The sequence below is a fragment of the Chrysemys picta genome, chromosome 15 (genome assembly GCF_011386835.1).
Source record: "Chrysemys picta bellii isolate R12L10 chromosome 15, ASM1138683v2, whole genome shotgun sequence".
NCBI classification, from domain to species: Eukaryota; Metazoa; Chordata; order Testudines; family Emydidae; genus Chrysemys; species Chrysemys picta.
In genome coordinates, this window is record NC_088805.1 from 34,398,345 (window position 1) to 34,423,040 (window position 24,696).

Consider the following 24,696-nt stretch of genomic DNA (forward strand, 5'->3'; position numbering starts at 1 on the left):
CCAGGTTCAGGGTCTCATATGACCCAAACGGGGGTTGTTACTTTTGGCTATGCTGGCTGTAACCACAATGTGCTCCCACGCCGTACAGTATAAACCAAAGGGTCCTGATGCCCAGTGTTCCATGGCTGTTTCAGAAACTATGGTGTCTCCCTATATAGGCTGGTCCACTTAGAGCAGTGGTTCTCAACACAGTGGGTAAATCAACTCATCTAGATATTTGCCTAGTTTTACAACAGGATACATAAAAATCACTCAAAAAGAACAGGAGTACTTGTGGCACATTAGAGACTAACAAATTTATTAGAGCATAAGCTTTCGTGGGCTACAGCCCACTTCTTCGGATGCGTAGCCCACGAAAACTTATGCTCTAATAAATTTGTTAGTCTCTAAGATGCCACAAGTACTCCTGTTCTTTTTGCGGATACAGACTAACACGGCTGCTACTCTGAAACCCATAAAAAACACTAGCGAAGTCAGTACAAACTAAAATTTCATACAGACAATTACTTGTTTATATTGCTGTATAGCCTATACACTGAAATGTAAGCACAATATTTGTACCCCAATTGATGTATTTTATAATTATATGGTAAAAATGAAAGGGGTACAGTAGTCTGGAAAGGTTGAGAGCCACTGACTTAGAGGACAAAAGCATGCTTTTCATCTATCAGTTGCTCCTAGAGCTGTCTGTGTTGTGGAGCTGAAGATTGAGGGTTGATGACCCATGTGGGAGTGGGAAAATTTACAAATTATAAAAGTTGATGTACAGATCTTGATGCAATAGTTGGAATGATCTGAAATTGCAAAACATTGTATTTAGAAGTGAATTCAGCTGTTGTGCTAATATTTGTTTTACCATTGCATTTTTATTATTTGTATTTGTAAGAATAGGTGTAGCAGACTGAGTAGTTTTGAGCCTGAGCAATGTGGGAGAGGTTGCCTGTGTTCCAGAGGGTGGGAGAGCATGCCTGTGTAAGCTCCAAAAGGTCAGACCTGATTTAATAAAATTATCTTTCCCAGAAAGCAGTCTCATTTCCAAAAATGTAACATCAGCACCTGTGCAGGATTAGCTGTCTCAGAGACTTGCAAAGGAGCTACAGAGCCTCTCCCCTGTTTGGCAGCAGTATGAATCTTGCCCAGCTCAACAGGGATTAAGATTTGTTCCCATCTCATGGAAGTTTGATGGCCCCTGTATGAGATGAGTATGATTCCCAGTTCCAGTTCCCACATCACAAACTCACTACCTTGCTTTGCACTAATTGTAATCTACACAGAGCAGAGACTGTCCCTCACTAAGCATTTCTCTATATGAACAGTTAGTGTGCGGCAAGATAGGGTCTAAATCTACCTCACATTAGCCAGCCAGGCACTAACTGTCCGTCCAGACCCTGCTTCCACACGCTAAAAGCTCCGTAGTGCACTTCGATCTACCCCACTTTGAAACGGGAGTAGATCAAAGCACATACTTCCCAACATTTCAAGTGACTAAAGCAGGACACAGTGCCACTCAGGTTTGGCCTGTCTGCCTCTCCATAGCTGGAGACAGAAGGGCAGACAGGCCAAACCCTGGGCAGTCCTGAATGCAGGAAATGTTCTGCTCAATCGTGACAAGAGGTTTTTGAGGTTCAAAGTGAGACAGTCCCGCAAACCCCAGGATTATTGTTAGGTCTAAGCGTGTCTTAGTGAACTTTTAGTGCACAGACGCAAGGTCCACATGGACAGTTAATACGCAGCTGGCAAGTGCCCCTGGACTAACTGTTCATATAGACTTAAACACTTAAGGCTTGTCTATCATAAAGAGGTCCCAATGTGCATTGGACCCTCTAGTGAAGGCTCCTGCAGCAGGTGCCAAAATTGTCTCACTCACTATAAATATAAGAGAGTTGGTAAAACTAATTGTATGAGCACATTGAAGGGAGGGGGGAGTTAAAAAATCAGAAGACAAACCAAAAACACATTCAATTTTAAAAACAAGATCTCATTATAGTTGAGCTAATCTCATGATTTTGGAGGGGTTACATCTGACTCATGATATTTGACTCATGGCTGAGCACCTTTGCCTCCTGGAGCTAGATCTCCCATAGCATTCATTTTGAATCACTTGGAGGAGAGGAAGGTGATCAGGAACAGTCAACATGAATTCACCAAGGCCAAGTCATGTCTGACCAACTTGATTGCCTTCTATGATGCGATAGCTGGCTCTGTGGATATAGGGAAAGCGGTGGATGTGATATACCATGATGTTAGCAGTATTCTTGCCAGCAAGTTAAAGAAGTATGGATTGGATGATGGACTATAAGGTGGATAGAAAGCTGGCTAGATTGTCGGGCTCAATGGGTAGTGATCAACGGCTCAATGTCTAGTTGGCAGCTGGTATCAAATGGAATGCCCCAGGGATCGGTCCTGGGGCGGGTTTTGTTCATCCTCTTCATTAATGATCTGTATGATGGGATGGATTGCACCCTCAGCAAGTTTGTGGATGACACTAAACTGGGTGGGAGGGAGAGGTAGATATGCTGGAGGGTAGGGATAGGGTCCAGAGAGACCTAGACAAATTGGAGGATTGGACCAAAAGAAATCTGACAAGGTTCAACAAGGACACGTGCAGAGCCCTGCACTTAGGACGGAAGAATCCCATGCACTGCTACAGGCTGGGGACTCACTGGTGAAGTGGCAGAAAAGGACCTGGGGATTACAGTGGACGAGAAGCTGAATATGAGTGAACAGTGTGCCTTTGTTGCCAAGAAGGCTAACGACATATTGGGCTGCATTAGTAGAAGCAGTGCCAGCAGATCAAGAGAAGTGATTATTCCTCTCTATTTGGCACTGGTGAGGCCACATCTGGAGTATTGCATCCAGTTTTAGGCCCTCCACTACAGAAAGGATGTGGACAAACTGGAAACAGTCCAGCGGAGGGCAATGAAAATGATTAGGGGGCTGAAGCACATGATTTATGAGGAGAGGCTGAGGGAACTGGGCTTATTTAGTCTGCAGAAGAGAAGAGTGAGGGGGGATTTGATAGTAGCCTTCAACTACCTGAAGAGGAGTTCCAAAGAGGATGGAGCTAAGCTGTTCTCATTGGTGACAGATGACAGAACAAGAAGCAATGGTCTCAAGTTGCAGTGGGGGAGGTTTAGGTTGGATACTAGGAAAAACTATTTCACTAGGAGGGTGATGAAGCACTGGAATGGGTTACCTAGGGAATTGGTGGAATCTCCTTGACAAAGCCCTGGCAGGGTTGGTTTAGTTGGGGTTGGTCCTGATTTGAGCAGGGGGTTGGACTAGATGACCTCCTGAGGTCTCTTCCAACCCTAATCTTCTATGATAGTTAACACCACCCCTACATTCAGTGTTAGAGCAAACTGTGGACTTAGTAATTTTTCAAACCCATACTCTGAAGAGAAGCAACTGTGTGGAAGTTTGTCCTAAGGTTTGGTGTCAGTGTGTAGATGAAGAAAAAGGTTGTACCTTATACTGCAGTTATACATAAATTGAAGGGTCATGTATTCAGGACAGAATTCAGACCTTGTTTAATTGGTGCAACTCCACTGAAGTCAATGATACTACACTACATACTACAGGTCTTTATTTCACTCTTAGGCCTGGTCTACACTACGGGTTTAGGTCGACTTTAGCAGCGTTAAATCGAATTAAGGCTGGACACGTCCACACGATGAAGCCCTTTCTTTCGACTTAAAGGGTCCTTTAAACCGGTTTCTTTACACCACCTCCGACGAGGGGATTAGCGATAAAATCGGCCTTTGCGGGTCGGAATTGGGGTAGTGTGGACGGAAATCGACGTTATTGGCCTCCGGGAGCTATCCCACAGTGCTTCATTGTGACCGCTCTGGACAGCACTCTCAACTCAGATGCACTGACCAGGTAGACAGGAAAAGACCCGCAAACGTTTGAATTTCATTTCCTGTTTGCCCAGCGTGGAGAGCACAGGTGACCGTGATGGAGTCCCAGGATCGCAAAAGAGCTCCAGCATGGACCAAACGGGAGGTACGGGATCTGCTCGCCATATGGGGAGATGAATCAGTGCTAGCTGAACTCTGTAGCAGTAAAAGAAATGGCAAAGTATTAGAAAAGGTCTCCAAGGCCATGAAGGACCGAGGCCATAACAGGGACACACAGCAGTGCCGCGTGAAAATTAAGGAGCTACGGCAAGCTTACCACAAAGCCAGAGAAGCAAACGGAAGGTCCGGGGCAGAGCCGCAAACTTGCCGCTTCTATGCGAAGCTGCATGCCATTCTAGGGGGTGCAGCCACCACTACCCCAACCGTGTGCTATGACTCCGTCAATGGAGAAACACACAGGGAAGACGGTTCGGGGAACGAGGAAGATGAGGATGGAGGTACTGTAGGTAGCTCACAGCAGCAAGGAAGCGGAGAAACCGGTTTCCCCAACAGCCAGGATATGTTTGTGACCCTGGACCTGGAACCAGTAACCCCCGAACTCACCCAAGACCCTCAGGGCACACAGGAGACCTCTGGTGAGTGTACATTTGTAAACATTACACATGGTTTAAAAGCAAGCGTGTTTCATGATTAATTTGCCCTGGCAATCGCGGCCAGTACATCTACTGGAAAAGTCTGTTAACGTGTATGGGGATGGAGTGGAAATCCTCCAGGGACATCTCCAGAAAGCTCTCCTTTATGTACTCCCAAAGCCTTTGCAAAAGGTTTCTGGGGAGGGCTGCCTTATCCCGTCCGCCATGGTAGGACACTTTACCACGCCAGGCCAGTAGCACGTAGTCTGGAATCATTGCATAACAAACCATGGCAGCGTATGGTCCCGGTGTTTGCTGGCATGCAGACAATATCCATTCCTTATCTCTCTTTGTTATCCTCAGGAGAGTGATATCATTCACGGTCACCTGGTTGAAATGGGGTGATTTTATTAAGGGGACATTCAGAGGTGCCCGTTCCTGCTCTTCTGAACAGAAATGTTCCCCGCTGTTAACCACGCGGTGGGGGGAGGGGTGAAGTGATCATCCCAGAGAATCGTGTGTGTGTGGGGGGTGGTTTACTTGGGTTTGTGCCGCATGTTAACCGGGAAACCGCAGCCCCTCCTTTTACATTGAAAACCCATTTTAAATGGCCAACCCAATTCATCCTTGATATGGGAAATGCGCTGCTGTTTGAAACCTTTCCCGCATGTTAAGAAGGTTAAAAAAGCCAAAACACTGTGGCCTACCATGGCTGCCTGCAAGCCGAAATATGTTGCCTGGGGCACTGCGTGAGTGATCTCTCATACCAAACCGGCAGGCAGAGGAAAAATGCGACCTTGTAATGAAAGAGTGTACCCATTGTTCTCTAAAATGTGTCTTTTTTAACCACCTCTCCCTTCTCCTCCACCAGCTGCAAATGTTTCTCCTTCGCAGAGGCTAGTGAACATTAGAAAGAGAAAACGTAGGACGCGGGACAATATGTTCACGGAGCTGCAGATGTCCTCCCACGCTGATAGAGCACAGCAGAATGCGTGGAGGCAGTCAATGTCGGACATGAGAAAAGCACAATATGAACGAGAGGAGAGGTGGCGGGCTGAATGGCGGGATGAAAAGAGCAAGTGGCGGGCTGAAGACGATAGGTGGCGTCAGCTTGCAGACAGACGGCAAGAGTCAATGCTCCGTCTGCTGGAGCATCAAACTGATATGCTCGAGCGTATGGTTGAGCTGCAGGAAAGGCAGCAGGAGCAGAGACCGCCGCTACAGCCCCTGTTTAACCAATAGCCCTCCTCCCCAAGTTCCATAGCCTCCTCACCCAGATGCCCAAGAACACGGTGGGGGGGCCTCCGTCCACCCAGTCACTCCACCCCAGATGATCGCCCAAGCATCAGAAGGCTGGCCTTCAATAAGACTTAAAGTTTTAAAATGCAGTGTGTCCTTTTCCATCCCTCCTCCCCCACCCATCCCAGGCTACCTTGGCAATTATCCCCCTACTTCTGTGAGGAACTAATAAAGAATGCATGAATGTGAAAAAACAATGACTTTATTGCCTCTGCAAGCGGTGCTCGAATTGGGGAGGGGAGGGTGGGGTGGGGTGGTTGGTTTACAGGGAAGTAGAGTGAACCGGGTCGGGGGGGTGGTTTGGAGGGTTCATCACGGAGAAACAAACAGAAGTTTCACACAGTAGCCTGGCCAGTCACAAAACTCGTTTTCAAAGCTTCTCTGATGCGCACTGCGCCCTGCTGTGCTCCTCTAACCGCCCTGGTGTCTGGCTGCGCGTAATCAGCGGCCAGGCGAGTTGCTTCAACCTCCCACCCCGCCATAAAGGTCTCCCCCTTACTCTCACAGATATTGTGGAGCGCACAGCAAGCAGCAATAAGAATGGGGATATTCTTTTCGCTGAGGTCTGAGCGAGTCAGTAAGCTGCGCCAGCGCGCTTTTAAACGTCCAAATGCACATTCCACCACCATTCGGCACTTGCTCAGCCTGTAGTTGAACAGGTCCTGACTACTGTCCAGGCTGCCTGTGTACGGCTTCATGAGCCATGGCATTAAGGGGTAGGCTGGGTCCCCAAGGATCACGATAGGCATTTCAACATCCCCAACGGTTACTTTCTGGTCCGGGAAGAAAGTCCCTTCCTCCAGCTTTCGAAACAGACCAGAGTTCCTGAAGACGCGAGTATCATGTACCTTTCCCGGCCATCCCACGTTGATGTTGGTGAAACGTCCCTTGTGATCCACCAGGGCTTGCAGCAGCATTGAAAAGTACCCCTTGCGGTTTACGTAGTCGGTGGCTTGGTGCTCCGGTGACAAGATAGGGATATGGGTTCCGTCTATGGCCCCGCCACAGTTTGGGAATCCCATTTCAGCAAAACCATCCACTATTGCCTGCACGTTGCCCAGAGTCACTACCCTTGATATCACCAGGTCTTTCATTGCCGTGGCAAATTGGATCACAGCAGCCCCCACCGTAGATTTGCCCACTCCAAATTGATTCCCGACTGACCGGTAGCTGTCTGGCATTGCAAGCTTCCACAGGGCTATCGCCACTCGCTTCTCAACTGTGAGGGCTGCTCTCATCTTGGTATCCTGGCGTTTCAGGGCAGGGGAAAGCAAGTCACAAAGTTCCATGAAAGTGGCCTTACGCATGTGAAAGTTTCGCAGTCACTGGGAATCGTCCCACACCTGCAGCACGATGCGGTCCCACCAGTCTGTGCTTGTTTCCCGGGCCCAGAATCGGCGTTCCACGGCATGAACCTGCCCCAGTGACACCATGATTTCCATATTGCTGGGGCCTGTGCATTGTGAGAGGTCTATGTCCATGTCAATTTCCTCATCACTCTCTTCGCCGCGCTGCAATCGCCTCCTCGGCTGGTCTGGGTTTCGCCTTGGCATGTCCTGGCTCTGCATATACTCCAGGACAATGCGCGTGGTGTTCATAGTGCTCATAATTGCCGCGGTGATCTGAGCGGGCTCCATGATCCCAGTGCTAGTGTCATAACTATAAAGGGAAGGGTAATAGCTGTCCTGTGTACAGTACTATAAATCCCTCCTGGCCAGAGACTCCAAAATCCTTTTCCCTGTAAAGGGTTAAGAAGCTCAGGTAACCTGGCTGGCATCTGACCTAAAGGACCAATAAGGGGACAAGATACTTTCAAATCTTGGGGGGGGGGAAGGCTTTTGTTTGTGTTCTTTGTTTTGGGACGGTGTTCGTTCTCCGGGAATGAGAGGGACCAGACATCAATCCAGGTTCTCCACATCTTTCTAAACAAGCCTCTCCTATTTCAAACTTGTAAGTAAATAGCCAGGCAAGGCGTGTTAGTTTTCCTTTGTTTTTCTCAACTTGTAAATGTACCTTTTACTAGAGTGTTTATCTTTGTTTGCTGTACTTTGAACCTGAGACTAGAGGGGAGTCCTCTGAGCTCTTTAAGTTTGATTACCCTGTAAGGTTAATTTCCATACTGATTTTACAGAGATGATTTTTACCTTTTTCTTTAATTAAAAACCTTCTTTTTAAGAACCTGATTGATTTTTTCCTTGTTTTAGATCCAAAGGGGTTTTGGATCTTGATTCACCAGGAGTTGGTGGGAGGAAGGAGGGGGGATGGTTAATTTCTCCCTGTTGTAGATCCCAGGGGGGGGTTGGAACTGATTCACCAGGAGTTGGTGGGAGGAAGGAGGGGAATGGTTAATTTCTCCTTGTTTTAAGATCCAAGGGGTTTTGGATTTGTTTTCACCAGGGATTTGGTGAGGGTTTTTCAAGGCTTCCCAGGGAGGGAATCCATTGATGGTGGCAGCCGAACCAGAGCTAAGCTGGTAGTTAAGCTTAGAAGTTTTTCACGCAGGCCCCTACATTTGTACCCTAAAGTTCAAAGTGGGGATCTCAGTCCTGACATGGTGAATAGCGGTGGGATCATTTTAAACCCAAAAGCCAGTGAGATTTTTTTTTCCTTCTAGCTGCTTGGAAAGCCGAGCTGGAAGTAGATAGATGCATATCTTATCTCTCCTTGCCTGAAGGCAGAGGTGTTAAGTTTTTTTTTACAGGTCCTTTGTTAAGAGAAGGGTTCAATTAGCAAATGACTGGTAAAAGGTATTTACAAGCTGAATTGTTTTTTTTTCTTTTTACATCCTCGGGAGTAGCTAGTTAGAAAGTTACTGTTAACTCTGCAGCAGCCAGAGCGGAGAGCTTCCCAGTTTGTCAACTGCAAAGGGGGTTACCCAGCACAAGAAAACAGGAAAATGACTACCAAAGAAGTAGCTAACAAAATAGAACTGGCCAAACTAGAAGTAGAAGAAAATGAAAGAAAACATCAGAGACTGCTTCAATTAACAAAACTCGAGACAGAGCAGAGAGAAAGAGAAGAAAAAGCCAAAGAGGAGGCCCACAAGAGAGAGATGGAGCTGAAAGAAAAAGAGATGGAGGAGAGGGAAAAAGAAAGGAAGCATGAACTGGAAGTAGCAAAGGCTAAGCAGGATGCACCAGCCAATGCTAACAACCCCCCTCCAGGTACCACTTCCCATCCCAGAAAATTCCCCATCTACAAGGCAGGCGATGATACTGAGGTCTTCTTAGAAAATTTTGAAAGGGCCTGCCTTGGATACAGCATCACTGCAGACCAGTACATGGTAGAGCTGAGGCCGCAGCTCAGTGGACCCTTAGCAGAGGTGGCGGCTGAAATGCCTAAGGAACACATGAACAGTTATGAACTTTTTAAAAACAAGGCCAGACTCAGAATGGGGCTAACACCCGAGCATGCCCGTCGGCGGTTCAGAGCCCTAAAGTGGAAACCGGATGTGTCATTTACCCGTCATGCCTACCACATTGACAAAAATTGTGATGCCTGGGTATCAGGAGCAAATGTTAAATCTCTGGAAGATCTGCTTTCCCTAGTAAAAATGGAGCAGTTTTTAGAGGGTGTTCCTGAGGAAATAGAAAGGTACATCCTAGATAGGAAGCCCAAAACTGTAACTGAGGTGGGGGAGATTGGAGCCCAATGGGTGGAGGTGGCAGAAAAGAAAAAAACTAGTAGCAGTTGGAGCGAATATCAGAAGGGGCAAGCCGAAACAAAACCTTACCACCGGGGACAACCCAAGGCCCCACCCACATCCCAAGGGAAACCCCAGACGCCTTCTCACCCCACCACACCAGTCTCCACCAACCAACCTCGTCCCGGTGATACCTTAGCAGGGCGATGTTTTAAATGTAATGGACTGGGACATATAAAGGCTCACTGCCCCAAGAACCCCAACCGATTACAGTTCATTACACCCCAATCACACCAAAGATCCCCAAACCCAGATGCCTCTCTCATACCCTCGGAGCGAAGGGAAACCTTGAGAGTGGGCGGAAGGAAGGTTACTGCTTGGAGGGACACTGGGGCTCAAGTGTCAACTATCCACCAATCCCTAGTGGACCCCAAACTCATCAACCCAGAGGCTACAGTGACAATTCAACCCTTCGTGTCACAATCTGTAACCTTGCCTACAGCCACGTTGCATGTCCAGTACAAGGGCTGGTCAGGAATGTGGACTTTTGCAGTCTATGACAATTATCCCATTCCCATGCTGCTGGGGGAAGATTTGGCCAACCATGTGAAGGTAGCCAAGAGGGTGGGAATAGTCACCCGCAGCCAGGCTAAGCAAGCTTTCACCCCCATCCCTGTTCCTGAGCCGTCCACCAGGGCCCCGTCTGTGTTACCGGAGACCCAGACAAAGGTGGTGGAACTGGATCCTCTGCCAACGACTGCAACAGCCGTAGTGGATCCAATCCCAGAGACCCAGCCAAAGCCAGTCCCAGAACCGGAACTGGCAACGCAACCAGCACCAGAACCATTGCCAGCCCTGAGTCCAGCGCTTGCAAACCCGTCTACAACTCCAATGCCAGAGGGCACCAGCGAGCCTGAACTGGCAGAAGCAGCAGATAACCCTACCCAAGAGGCTCAGCCAGAGCCTGAGTTACCACATAGTGCACCAGCGGACAGCGGTTCACAGTCAATGGAAACAGCCCCAGCACCTGCATCGCTTCCAGAGGGACTAAGCCCCAGTCCACAGTCCAAGGAGGAACTGATGTCTCCAGCATCAAGGGAACAGTTCCAGGCCGAGCAGGAAGCAGATGACAGCCTTCAAAAAGCTTGGGCGGCGGCGCGGAACACCCCACCGCCTCTCAGCTCTTCTAACCGATCCCGGTTTGTTGTAGAACAAGGACTTTTATACAAGGAGACTCTTTCTGGTGGGCACCAGGAAGACTGGCATCCTCAAAGGCAGTTGGTAGTTCCCACTAAGTATCGGGTAAAGCTCTTGAGCTTAGCCCATGATCATCCCAGTGGCCATTCTGGGGTGAACAGAACCAAAGACCGGTTGGGGAAGTCCTTCCACTGGGAGGGAATCGGCAAGGATGTTGCTAATTATGTCCGGTCTTGTGAGGTGTGCCAACGAGTGGGGAAACCCCAAGACCAGGTTAAAGCCCCTCTCCAGCCACTACCCATAATTGAGGTCCCATTTCAGCGCGTAGCTGTGGATATTCTGGGTCCTTTCCCAAAGAAGACACCCAGAGGAAAGCAGTACGTACTGACTTTCATGGATTTTGCTACCCGATGGCCGGAAGCAGTACCCTTAAGCAACACCAGGGCTAAAAGTGTGTGCCAGGCATTAACAGACATTTTTGCCAGGGTAGGTTGGCCCTCCGACATCCTTACAGATTCGGGAACTAACTTCCTGGCAGGAACCATGGAAAGCCTGTGGGAAGCTCATGGGGTGAATCACTTGGTTGCCACCCCTTACCACCATGAAACCAATGGCCTGGTGGAGAGGTTTAATGGAACTTTGGGGGCCATGATACGTAAATTTGTAAATGAACACTCCAATGATTGGGACCTCGTGTTGCAGCAGTTGCTTTTTGCCTACAGGGCTGTACCACATCCCAGTTTAGGGTTTTCACCATTTGAACTTGTGTATGGCCGTGAGGTTAAGGGGCCATTACAGTTGGTGAAGCAGCAATGGGAGGGGTTTACGCCTTCTCCAGGAACAAACATTCTAGACTTTGTAAGCAACCTACAAAACACCCTCCGACATTCTTTGGCCCTTGCTAAAGAAAACCTAAAGGATGCTCAGGAAGAGCAAAAGGCCTGGTATGATAAACATTCCAGAGAACGGTCCTTCAAAGTAGGAGACCAAGTCATGGTCTTAAAGGCAATCCAGGCCCATAAAATGGAAGCGTCGTGGGAAGGACCATTCACGGTCCAGGAGCGCCTAGGAGCTGTTAACTATCTCATAGCCTCCCCCACCTCCAACATAAAGCCTAAGGTATACCATGTTAATTCTCTTAAGCCCTTTTATTCCAGAGAATTAAACGTTTGCCAGTTTACAGCCCAGGAAACAGATGACGCGGAGTGGCCTGAAGGTGTCTACTACGAAGGAAAAAAGGATGGTGGCGTGGAAGAGGTGAACCTCTCCATGACCCTTGGACGTCTGCAGCGACAGCAGATCAAGGAGCTGTGCACAAGCTTTGCACCAATTTTCTCAGCCACTCCAGGATGGACCGAACGGGCATACCACTCCATTGACACAGGTAATGCTCACCCTATTAGAACCCCACCCTACCGGGAGTCACCTCATGCCAAAACTGCTATACAAAGGGAGATCCAGGACATGCTACAGATGGGTATAATCCGCCCCTCTAAGAGTGCATGGGCATCTCCAGTGGTTCTAGTTCCCAAACCAGATGGGGAAATACGCTTTTGCGTGGACTACCGTAAGCTAAATGCTGTAACTCGTCCTGACAACTATCCAATGCCACGCACAGATGAGCTATTGGAGAAATTGGGACATGCCCAATTCATCTCTACTTTAGACTTAACCAAGGGGTACTGGCAAGTACCACTAGATGAACCCGCTAAGGAAAGGTCAGCCTTCGTCACCCAGGCAGGGGTGTATGAATTCAATGTACTCCCTTTCGGGTTGCGAAATGCACCCGCCACCTTCCAAAGACTTGTAGATGGTCTCCTAGCGGGATTGGGAGAATCTGCAGTTGCCTACCTCGATGATGTGGCCATTTTTTCTGATTCATGGGCAGAGCACATGGAGCACCTGGAAAAAGTTTTCGAGCGCATCCAGCAGGCAGGACTAACTGTTAAGGCTAAAAAGTGTCAAATAGGCCAAAACAGAGTGACTTACCTGGGGCACCAGGTGGGTCAAGGAACTATAAATCCCATACAGGCCAAAGTGGATGCTATCCAAAAGTGGCCGGTTCCAAAGTCTAAGAAACAGGTCCAATCCTTCTTAGGCTTGGCTGGATATTATAGGCGATTTGTACCCCACTACAGCCAAATCGCCGCCCCGCTGACAGACCTAACCAAAAAGAAACAGCCAAATGCAGTTCAGTGGACTAATGAGTGTCAAAAGGCCTTTAACCAGCTTAAGGCAACACTCATGTCTGACCCTGTGCTAAGGGCCCCAGACTTTGACAAACCGTTCCAAGTAACCACAGATGCGTCCGAGCGAGGTGTGGGAGCAGTTTTAATGCAGGAAGGACCGGATCAAGAATTCCATCCTGTCGTATTTCTCAGTAAGAAACTGTCTGAGAGGGAAAGCCATTGGTCAATCAGCGAAAAGGAATGCTATGCCATTGTGTACGCGCTGGAAAAGCTACGCCCATATGTTTGGGGACGGCGTTTCCAACTACAAACAGACCATGCTGCGCTACAGTGGCTTCATACCGCCAAGGGAAATAACAAAAAACTTCTTCGGTGGAGTTTAGCTCTCCAAGATTTTGATTTTGAAATACAACACATTTCGGGAGCTTCTAACAAAGTGGCTGATGCACTCTCCCGGGAAAGTTTCCCAGAGTTAACTGGTTAACAATTGTTTTTGGAATGAAACATATTGTTAGTTTTTATATAATCAGTCGTATGTCTAAAGGTACATGTGTCTTATTAACTCTGTTTTCTCCTAAAACTCCAGGAAGAAATCACAGCCAGTGTGGAACCGAACATCCAACACTATCTGTGATTTGGGGGGCGTGTCATAACTATAAAGGGAAGGGTAATAGCTGTCCTGTGTACAGTACTATAAATCCCTCCTGGCCAGAGACTCCAAAATCCTTTTCCCTGTAAAGGGTTAAGAAGCTCAGGTAACCTGGCTGGCATCTGACCTAAAGGACCAATAAGGGGACAAGATACTTTCAAATCTTGGGGGGGGGGAAGGCTTTTGTTTGTGTTCTTTGTTTTGGGACGGTGTTCGTTCTCCGGGAATGAGAGGGACCAGACATCAATCCAGGTTCTCCACATCTTTCTAAACAAGCCTCTCCTATTTCAAACTTGTAAGTAAATAGCCAGGCAAGGCGTGTTAGTTTTCCTTTGTTTTTCTCAACTTGTAAATGTACCTTTTACTAGAGTGTTTATCTTTGTTTGCTGTACTTTGAACCTGAGACTAGAGGGGAGTCCTCTGAGCTCTTTAAGTTTGATTACCCTGTAAGGTTAATTTCCATACTGATTTTACAGAGATGATTTTTACCTTTTTCTTTAATTAAAAACCTTCTTTTTAAGAACCTGATTGATTTTTTCCTTGTTTTAGATCCAAAGGGGTTTTGGATCTTGATTCACCAGGAGTTGGTGGGAGGAAGGAGGGGGGATGGTTAATTTCTCCCTGTTGTAGATCCCAGGGGGGGGTTGGAACTGATTCACCAGGAGTTGGTGGGAGGAAGGAGGGGAATGGTTAATTTCTCCTTGTTTTAAGATCCAAGGGGTTTTGGATTTGTTTTCACCAGGGATTTGGTGAGGGTTTTTCAAGGCTTCCCAGGGAGGGAATCCATTGATGGTGGCAGCCGAACCAGAGCTAAGCTGGTAGTTAAGCTTAGAAGTTTTTCACGCAGGCCCCTACATTTGTACCCTAAAGTTCAAAGTGGGGATCTCAGTCCTGACAGCTAGCTATGGCGCCTGGTCAGAAAAAAGGCGCGAAACTAGTATCTGACGGACCAGGAGAAGGAGGGAGGGCCGAGTGACGACATGGCGTACAGGTACAGGAACAGGGAATTAAAATCAAGAAAGGTGGCTGTGCATCAGGGAGAAACACAAACAACTGTCACACAGAATGGTTCCCCCCAAAGATTAAACTTAAAACCCTGGGCTTAGCAGGCCGTTGATTTGACGGAGGGAGGGGGAAGCAAATGAATACAGAGCAAATCTATTTTTTACATCTTAAGACGACGGTGCAGCGTGACTGATAGCCCTCAGCATCTTTCTGGGTGCTTGGCAGCAAATACTGGGCGCTTGGCAGTTAGTGTATTACGATGGCCTTCAGGCCTATTGCACAATCTGCTGCTCAGGGAAGACTCTGCTAATGTGCGATGAGCCAACTTGTAATAGGACGGTTACCAGTCGTAATACACCATCTACTGCCAAAAGGCAAGGGGCTGGTGCAATGCAGCCCCACGGCTGCCAGCACCCAGATCGCCGATGAAGGCTACCAGTCTACTGCACCGTCTACCGCCAAAAGGCAGTTAGCAGCTGTTGCTGTGTAGCAATGCAGTCCCACGTCTGCCTGCACCCAGAGGACATATGGTGACGGTGAGCTGAGCGGGCTCCATGCTTTCTGTGGTATGTTGTCTGCACAGGTAACCCAGGTAAAAAGGCGCGAATCTATTGTCTGCCGTTGCTGTGACGGAGGGGGAGGGGCCTGACGACATGTACCCAGAACCTCCCGCGACACTGTTTTTCATCATCCGGGCATTGGGATCTCAACCCAGAATTCCAAGGGGCGGCGGAGACTGCGGGAACTGTGGGATAGCTACCCATAGTGCAATGCTCCGGAAGTCGACGCTAGCCTCGTACTGTGGACGCGGTCCGCCGACTAGAGCACTTAGAGCATTTTATGTGGGGACACACACAATCGGCTGTATACAAACGATTTCTATAAAACCGGCTTCTATAAATTCGAACTAATTTCGTAGTGTAGACATACCCTCAGTCTGTAAGGTTACGCAACTGGAACTGGTATTTGTAGGGAGAGAGTGCAAGCGAGGAGTCCTCTGGGTGTGTAGAGTGTTAAGGAAATATAACCAGGGGTGAAAGTGAGCCAGTACAGGCTGGTACTCTGTACCGGTAAGAACCTGCACCAGCCCATAATCAGCCCACATTAAAGTGCTGCCGTGGCAGCGCTTTAATGTCCCTGCCCCTTTTGCCTCCCCTGTCGGGGGCCCTGCCGGTAGGGTCCGTACCGTCAGGGCCACCGATAGTGGGGGGGGGGGGGCGGAGGGGCAGCAACATTAAAGCGCTGCTGTGGCAACTCTTTAAGGATGGTCCTTTGCTGCAGCAGTGCTTTAATGTTGCTGCGCCCTCCAGTTGGTGGGGTTGCCAATGGACGGGGGGGGGGGGAGGAAGCAACGTTAAAGCACTGCTGTGGCAAAGGACCCTGCAGTGCTTTAAACCCTATTGCCTCCCCCGGCCACTGACGGGCGGGGGGGAGGGGGCAAAGGGAGCAGCTGCCCTGGAGCCGGTGATTTAAAAGGGCTCCTACCACAGCAGCAGTGTCCAGAGCTCTGGGCCCTTTAAATCAACACGGGAGCCCTGGGCGGCGCGGTCCAAGGGTTGGCTGGGGGATGCTGACACCCAGCCCTGCCCCTACCGCTTGAGGCCCCGCCCCTTCCGGGGGCCAGAGCCAACCCCCCGTACCGGTAAGTGTCCTCAGTTACTTTCACCCCTGAATATAACTCATTCCTTTGATGTAACATGCTGCTCCACTGACAGGTCTTCTACATTTTGTTGTCTTGTATATTTGACATCCTCTTTTACTATGTAGGTAAGAAAATAAGGTCTATGGTCAACTATTCTGTTTTTCCTTTACTCAAAAATTAGTAACTAGATTTATAATTACATCTAATTATTTTTAGTGTAAAAGGTGGAACTCCCTCCTCTTCCCACAGCTCCAGGTAAATCTCAGCTGGGTTCCCCTTTCTCCTTTACCAGACTGAACATAACACTATTTATTAAAAGTTGAGCTGATGTGTACCAATTATGATGTCTGATGGGATGACTGAAGATGATCACTTACCTTAGTTGCACATGCATTCATCAGTTAAGAGCAGATCTGAAAGTGCCCTTCAGTGCTGTGTTGCTGTGTTGTGGATGACTGCCACTTGAGAGCCCTTTGTGGAAAAGGGCACCCTAGTATCTGGAGCATGAAGCAGTTGTCTGAGCAAGTATCATTTATTGGAAGAGATATGCCACTCCATTCACAGAATTGGAATGAAGGTTAATTAATTTTACTCTGAATTCAGGTTCTCATTGTTCTAAGCCAGACAGGACCTCAGCTGCCCTACAGTTGAGCCCTACTGTGAGTCTTACATTGTTTTGTGTTCAGTCGTGCCCAAATTCCTTGAAGACTCTTTCCCCTGATTTGCTAAGTATTTGAAGCCTCCCTTTCAGAGATGCTCAGGCCATTTCAATACTTACTGTCAAAGAGGATGACCCTGCCATCGCCACCACAGGGTTGGGTATGGTCGCCAAAACAGACACTGTTGCATTCTGTGCTGACTGCCTCCCCATAGCGCCAATAGTCAGGGTTATTCCCACAGAAACAGGCATAGCCTGACTCCATGCCTGCCAACTGTGATAACAAAGAGACTTTAGACAGGAAGGGCTGACATTGGGGGAACACAGATAGCACGTTGTCAGGGCATAAAGAGGACAGCAAGGAGTGTACCATTTGGAGAATGATTAGGAGCAGGGCCAGGAGAAAGCTGGCAGGGTGTTCTGCAGATGACTGAGCTGCAGGGGTGCCATTTAAGGCTGGTGAGAAAGCCTGTGCAGAGGGAGGGAAGGTGTAGCGGGGTGGTTACCCTGCTGCTGCCTGGAAGGGCTTAAAACAGCCCTGGTGGAGGGCTGCAGCTCTAAAAGCTGGGCTGATTGGGGAAGCAGCCACAGCTGGGCCACGCCCCAATCAGGCCACAGCTGGCCTGTATAAGAAGGCTGGGAGCCATGCGCCCAAACAGTATCTCTCTCTCCCTGTGTTCAGAGAGAAGGGCCTGGCTGTAGCAAGCTAGAGACAGGGTACCTGAGTGGAGCAGGGCTGGGGACAGGCTGAGGAGCTGGGGAGCTCCAGCCTGGAAAGCCTAAGGCTGTGGCCTAGCAGAAGGCCAAGGGGTACTGGGGGTTGCAGAGGGCAGCCCAGAGCTAGGCCAAGGCAGCAGGTCCAAACCCAACATTGCCTGTGATGAGTGGCCTGTACTGCAGTCTGCCCCAGGGAGTGGGGGCTAGTTGGTGACTGGCAGTGGCCTTATTCTGAGGCAAGGTAGGGATAGTGGGTGGGGGTTCTCTGGGAAGGGGAGACCCTAGTACTGAGGGGTGTACTGCCAGGGGGCAGCATCCCAGATAAAAGGGCACCGGGGTCTGGGAGGGACATGGGGCCAGAGGACAGGCAGATCACTGGCCTGCAGGGGGTGCTCCAGGATGCTGGAAGAGCTAATTCCTGAGATGACCAGCAGGAGGTGCCGCAGGGTGAGTCCAACCTTCTACAGAAGGGTTGTTTCATTAATGAAGTGTAAGTATACAAAAGCATTCACATGTCTGCAGGCACCTCCTCCTAGTAGTTAAAATATAACTTTTTTTTGGCTTATACCCAAGCTATCTTGGATAGCAGGAGAAAGGCTGGACTCCCTAGAGTGGGAGGGAGTGAGAGGCTGGGTTTCCTGGGGCAAGAAAAGAAGGCACCAGAAATACAGCAGAGATCTGTGTGTGTGTCATCCTGTCCCGTTTAAAAAAAAAAACCACCTCTCTGTAAATGGCGAGCAAAGAAATTACCTTGAACTGCTGATTTCGGCAGAAGCTGATGCAGGTTTGGATAGTGAGTTTGTTTGAGGTCTCACTGATGCCAGTAAGAGGTGGATCTCCATAGTCCTTGTAACAGCCAAGATTCCCAGGCACTGGAAAGAATTATGGAGAACAAATATTCTAGACCTGTGCCCATGAGTGTACACTATGATACAAAGAATTTCAAGTGTAACCTTGAGGCCCCTGCACAGCTTCTAGCGTAGATCTCATATTAGCAAGCTCCAGCTGTACGACACTGGCCTTTAGAAAATATGAAAAAGACCCAGCAAACATAGCAGAGGACAAGGAGACAGGAAGTGAGGTCGGCTTCATTCCTGAATACATACACACCATATTTTATAATAAGGTTCTGATGATATGGTAATAGGGGCCACATAAGTACCTAAGATAGATAATTTCATTATTCAGCATTCCTGATGTCAGCAATAATAAACAGGAAGATTACACTAGGTTTGAGTGAGATCAGGGTAAATTTGGATTTGGAATGAATGATGTATGTTGTAATGAGGCATTGTTAAGAAATATGGCTTCTATTCAAACTATTTTATTGAGTATGGACATAAAATAGCTGTCTTACAAAGTGGAGTCCATGGAGCCATTGGATCTATGCTATTTGCCAGGATACTTCATTGCCAGTAATCATAAGCGGGTGCTGGGAGTACAAAGAATTAAAGTTGATACCTTGTTATAATGCAGTTGGTGGGGAGGGGAGGTTCAGAGGATAGAACCTCCTAGTCCTTATCACTCAAAGACTAAAACCTTTAATAGTACAGATATTAGTTTAATAATAGACACTAGTGTTTTTGGAAGAAAAAAGTTACATTCCCCATATGATGTGTGTGATTCATTTGCAAATGAGATGTATCTGTATTTTTGTGGCTCCGGTGTGACTATCCCATGTAGAAGATCTAAGCTAATAGAGACTTCTTTTCATCTAACATCAGCAAAGATTTCATTCTCATCTGCAGTACTGTATAGTGAACATCACATTGGAGTTAGCTTAGCACTATACACTACTCTTCACCCAGGCAGGCCCAGGACTGGAATAATAGCACCAGATTCTGTCTGAGATCTGGTTGAATTCAGGATTGAGGGATGTTGCACATGGCAGAAAGCTGAATAGCACTTGCCAGCATTAGACCTGGCTGTAGCTCCAGTATAGTTAGAGCCTAATGCATGAGCACAAAACTCATCCTAGTAATTGAGATTATGGATCATGTCAACGTGGGGTGGACAAGGGACAAACCCTGTGACACTGTTTCCCTTTTAATTCCCTCGCATCTATTCAAGGTGAGTAACATTTACTAAAAGAGTTTGTGCTGGTGCCCAACAGAGAGAGGAGTCCCTCCACCTGGGATTCCCCCTGTATGATCCTTTTGCAGTTGTCTGAAGGAGGCATAGAGAACCCAGACAACTTGTGTGTCTGGGGATAACATACTTTATTTTCCAAGACACGCTCAACATAGTGCACATGACCATCAATTAGCAGTTCTAGATACCAAAATAACAGCTAAAGGCTAGCTGGCACAGTGGGATAAATCATTCCCCTGCTGATAGTAATAGAGCTTGTAAATGTCAGTGCTGGGCTGCACAATAGCTTTCTATGCTTTAAGGATGCTGATAGAGATAAATAGATACCTAAGTTAGACTGAGCCCCAGTGTCCATGGTGCAGAGTTCTCTCTGCTGAAGAGTGGAACCCTCCTTTGTTGTTTGCATAATGTGCAGACAATAAGACATTTTTATTCTAGTTTTCTTGTTGCCATCTCAATGAGTCCAAAGAAACACTGATTCGTCTACTTTACAAATCCCTTATAACAGGCCAAACTGGGAACAATATAGTTTTAGGATGCAGCTATAATACAGATTGATGCCTGGTTTCTTCATGGAGTTTTTAATATTCATTAGTAAAAGCAAAAAAAAAAAAAAAAAAATTAAAACATTCCAGGTCCCACAAAAATTGACAAGAGCATGTCAATCCAGTAATGATTCAGGTAACAAAACATTGAAATTTTATATTTTTTGGACCTGATCAAACACCAGACACAAGAGGCAGTATATAATAAGTTTAATGCTGACACAAGCAGAGCAAAGCTACATGACAGTAAGGCAGAAAGGGATTAATACAAGTAAAAAACAGAAGGCAAAGGATGAACACCTCTTAATTTTTAGGGGCTGGTTTAGTGTAGCCATTAGTGATTAATTAATATACTGAATTTTATATTGCCATATTCTTCACAAAAACAATTATGTCTATGTCTAGTATATCTCACTATAGGTGAGACATTAAGAAAACAGGAGATTTGGGGAGGAGAACATTCTAGTATGTGTAGTTTTGTTTGAGTAATTAATGCTGCTCTGGTCTAGGGTTCATAAAAAATACTGTTTTAAGTCTTAAAATACAGCTAAAGTTTCCAGTGTTAATACTGTATATAGATAAGTACTCTAGCTAGCGCTATGAAGTACCATGCACCAATCAAGCTTGCAGCAATGAACATATAATTACTGAGACTTCAAGATACTGTCTGAATGAATGTATCATAGGTAATTTTCACCTGGAGCTCTTCTCCACCTGAGTCCAGATTGACAGAACACCTGCAGAGACCGCTCAAATTTCTGTAGGGTGCATTATTACATTGTCCAACAACTACTTCCTGTAATACCATCCTAGCCCACTTCACCCATGAGACTTTGGGAATTCCTAAAACAGCATATTAAAAATATGCTTTGAGTTAGTTTTAATGGTGGGACCCTCCCGGTTGGTAAATTATTAAATTCTCTAACTAAAAAACAACAAACAAACATGCCACTAGGGTAACATTGTATAGCTAGTGAGCCCCTGTAGGGTCCTATCATACCTCAGCACTCCAATCTCTGACAAACAAAAGGAATGTGATGGATTTGGAGCCAACTGTGGCTCATTGAGAGGCATCAATCTAGTCTAGGACTGGGCAGTTAATACTAAATGAGGCTTCAATTTCTCAAGGTGCTGAGCATTCTGGCCCCAATCCAGCAAACCACTTAAGCATATTCTTAACTAGAAGCATGTGAGGAGTCTTACTGAATTCATTGGGACTATCATTTGCTTCTCGTACACTGAAATGCTTTGGGATCTCAGTGCTCGGCCCTTTGAAGAACAGAGCACTACGTGTCATATCATTTTAGTATGACCATCCAATCTATGGTTGTCATTGGGGTTCCCCCCCCAGCCATAGGCTACCACTGAATTGCTGTGGTAGGGTCACCACGGAGTGTTTGATATGGAAATAACACACAAGGCTGTGTGTTTTCCCCAGGGGACTCTGATTTGGAAACAATGTTTTTTTACCAAATCTGTAGTGGCTAAGTGACAGATCACAGAACGTGGTTCTTAGTACAGTGTCAAATTGCAATTGTTTGACAGTACCTTTTTTAATATACACTTGTTTATATTGTATTGGGATGAAGTGGTGTGAGACTCCAAGCTTAACACCAATATGTGACAGTTTTTTCTGATGATCTAACATGCCCTGACAGCTGCAAGCATAATGCAAAGAATTGCTCATATTGAGAAACACTGTAAAGTTATGCATCATTAATGAAGACCATCCCTGCACTGTGAGGCCCTAGCTACATTAGGGAATGGGTGGAAACTTTGCACCATTGCCCTAGTGTAGACAGGGCCTGAATGACTAAAGCAACTCAATTTCAGATGTTAAACAAGTGTCATTCTTAGTTCTTCCAGCATGAATTTGTGTCTCTACCAATTAGAGAAGCTAATAAATGTAATGGGAGGTCAAACTGGTCCACTTCTTTTACATAAGAATTAATTGGGACATCACAACAGACAACAACCAAACAGTGCTAGCTAAAAAGCAAATGTGGTTGATAAAATGACATACAGACTACAGAGCCTTGACTTTTGGGATTTGTGGTCAGGCTCATTCACAGTAGGTATTACTGGTGGTACAAGACCATCAGATAAAGATTCATAGATTTTTAAGGCCAGACAGGACCATTATGCTAATCTAATGTGACCTCCTGCATAACACAGGCTACAGAAAGTCTGCATCAGGGCCATAACTCCTGTTAGAGCAGGAGCATAGCTTTTAGAAAGATAGTCAGTCTTGATTTAAAGTGATACAAAATTCATCATGTTCCTAGGTAGGTTCCATGGGTTATTTACCCTCACCATTAAAAATTTGCATCTATTTTTAGTTTCAATTTGTCTAGTTTCCATGATTTCAGGACTGCGATGATCCTTTTAGCCACAGCATTGGACTTGGAGCTCATGTTCAATTAACTATCTACCCTGACCCCTAAAAACATAAGAATGGTCATACTGGGTCAAACCAATGGTCCATCCAGCCAGTGTCCCTCTAATTTTTCTCACCTATGTGCAGAATGAATTTTGTTATGTGCACCAATATGGAGGTGATGTGTGACACATTACTTTCATATTGGTGCACATAACAAAATTCATGTGGCAGGGTGGGGCCGAGAGATTCGGAGTGTTGGAGGGGGCTCAGGGCTGGAACTGAGGGTTGGGGTGCAGAGGGGTGAGGGCTCTGGCTTGGGGTGTGGGCTCTGGGGGTGCGGCTAGGCATGAGGGAATTGGGGTGCAGTGGGGCTCCCTGGGGCTACAATGGGGAGAGAGGACTCCTCCCCAGCTCACTCTCCTTGCAGCAGCACCTGAGGGGTAAGGCGCCTCTCCCTGCTGTGGCAGGTCTAGGTCAGGCTGGGTTGGGGGATAGGCGCCTAGCCCCTGGCCATGGCAGGTTCGGTGCTGGGCTGGGTCGGAGTAGGGGCACTTATCCCCCAGCCAGAGCTGAGCTAGGTCGGGGATGGGGAGAGGGGCAGCATGGCAGGTCTGGAGCGTGGGGAGCGGCATCTCTCCCTGCCGCAGCCCTGAGCGTCTGTGCAGCGCTTAATAGGCAGCTGCATGGCCGTGCAGCTTACAGTGAACTGAGCATCCAGCCCCGTATCTCGTCTTCCGACAGTGGCCAATGCCAGATGCTTCAGAGGGAATGAACAAAACAGAGCAATTATCAAATGATCCATCCCCTATCATTCAGTCCCAGTATCTGGCAATCAGAGGCTTAGGGACACCCAGAGCATGGGGTTGCATCCCTGACCATATTGGCTAGGGTTACCATATTTCAACAATCAAAAAAGAGGACGGGAGGAGCCCCGCCCTAGCCCCGCCCCCGTCCTGTCCTAGCCCCGCCCCTGCCCCTTCCACTCCCTCCCACTTCCTGCCCCCTCAGAACCCCCAACCCTCCCCCCCACTCCTTGTCCCCTGACTGCCCCCTCCTGGGACCCCTGCCCCTAACTCCCCCCCAGGACTCCACCCCCTCCCTAAGCCTCCCTGCCTCTTGTCCCCTGACTGCCCCCTCCTGAGACCTTCCCCACATCCTAACTGGCCCCCTAGGACTCTACCCCCTACCTGTCCCCTGACTGCCCCAACCCTTATCCACACCCCCACCACCTGACAGCCCCCCCCAGAACTCCTGACCCATCTAAACCCCTCTGCTCCCTGTCCCCTGACTGCCCCCTCCTGGGACCCCTGCTCCTAACTGCCCTCCAGAACCTCACCCCCTACCTAAGCCTCCCTGTGCCTTATCCCCTAACTGCCCCTTCCTAAGACCCCCCCCCAAACTGCCCCCCAGGACCCTACCTCCTACCTGTACCCTGACTGCCCAAAACCTTATCCACCCTCCCCAGAAAGCCCCCCCTGAACTCCTGACCTGCCCCCCCCGCTCCTTGTCCCCTGACTGCCCCCTCCTGGGACCCCTGCTCCTAACTGCCCTCCAGAACCCCACCCCCTACCTAAGCCTCCCTGTTCCTTGTCCCCTAACTGCCCCCTCCTGAGACCCCCCCACCTGTACCCTGACTGCCCAAAACCTTACACCCCCAACCCCCAGACAGCCCCCCCCGAGCTCCTGACCCATCCAACCCTTCCCCTGCTCCATGTCTCTTGACTGCCCCCCCCCCCAGAACCTCCCTGCCGCTTCTCTGGCCCCCGGCCCCCTTACTGTGCTGCAGAGCAGCGCGCTCGGCAGCGGGGGAGGGGAGCAGGGTCGGAGCTCCAGACTGCCGGAGGCCGAGGTGACGGCCGGCGATCTGTGAATGCAGGGAGGGAGGGAGAGAGAGCAGGGGAGTGGTGTCAAGTTTCAGGAGAGAGGAGGGGGAAGTGGAGGAAGGGCTCTGGCTACCGGAGCCCCGAGCGAGTGGCACCATCCGTCCGGCTGCCCTGTAAGCCCCGCATGGGGGGAAGTCCGGACATTGACAAATTCCCCCCGGATGCTATTTTTAACTTAAAAAAGCCGGACATGTCCGGGGGAATCCGGACGAATGGTAACCCTAATATTGGCTAATAGCCACTGATGGACCTATCATCCATGAACTTACTTAATTCTTTTTTGAATCCTGTTATAGCTGTGGTGAC

At 48.2% G+C, this 24,696-nt stretch overlaps 2 protein-coding genes across 3 annotated transcripts in view; one reads left to right on the forward strand and one right to left on the reverse strand.

Moving 5' to 3' along the window:
- KREMEN1 (kringle containing transmembrane protein 1) overlaps positions 1-24,696 on the reverse strand; it is a 96,163-nt gene that overhangs the window by 33,133 nt on the left and 38,334 nt on the right. For both annotated transcript variants that reach the window (XM_065568956.1, XM_065568955.1), the window contains exons 4-5: positions 18,242-18,363; positions 16,895-17,048 (exon numbers count right to left, since the gene is read on the reverse strand). In XM_065568956.1, coding sequence (XP_065425028.1) covers positions 16,895-17,048; positions 18,242-18,363 — 276 coding nt within the window. The remainder of the gene's footprint in view (positions 1-16,894; positions 17,049-18,241; positions 18,364-24,696) is intronic.
- Positions 3,958-5,734, forward strand: LOC135975871 (myb/SANT-like DNA-binding domain-containing protein 2). The gene is made up of 2 exons (XM_065568957.1): positions 3,958-4,495; positions 5,364-5,734. The coding sequence occupies exons 1-2, from the start codon at positions 3,958-3,960 to the stop codon at positions 5,732-5,734; spliced, it is 909 nt and encodes a 302-aa protein (XP_065425029.1).

Excerpts from the sequence above, each read along its gene's own strand:
- LOC135975871 (XM_065568957.1), top strand. The coding sequence starts at position 3,958 with ATGGAGTCCCAGGATCGCAAAAGAGCTCCAGCATGGACCAAACGGGAG. Across the intron at positions 4,496-5,363 it reads GGGCACACAGGAGACCTCTG|CTGCAAATGTTTCTCCTTCG; the intron begins GTGAGTGTACAT and ends CTCCTCCACCAG.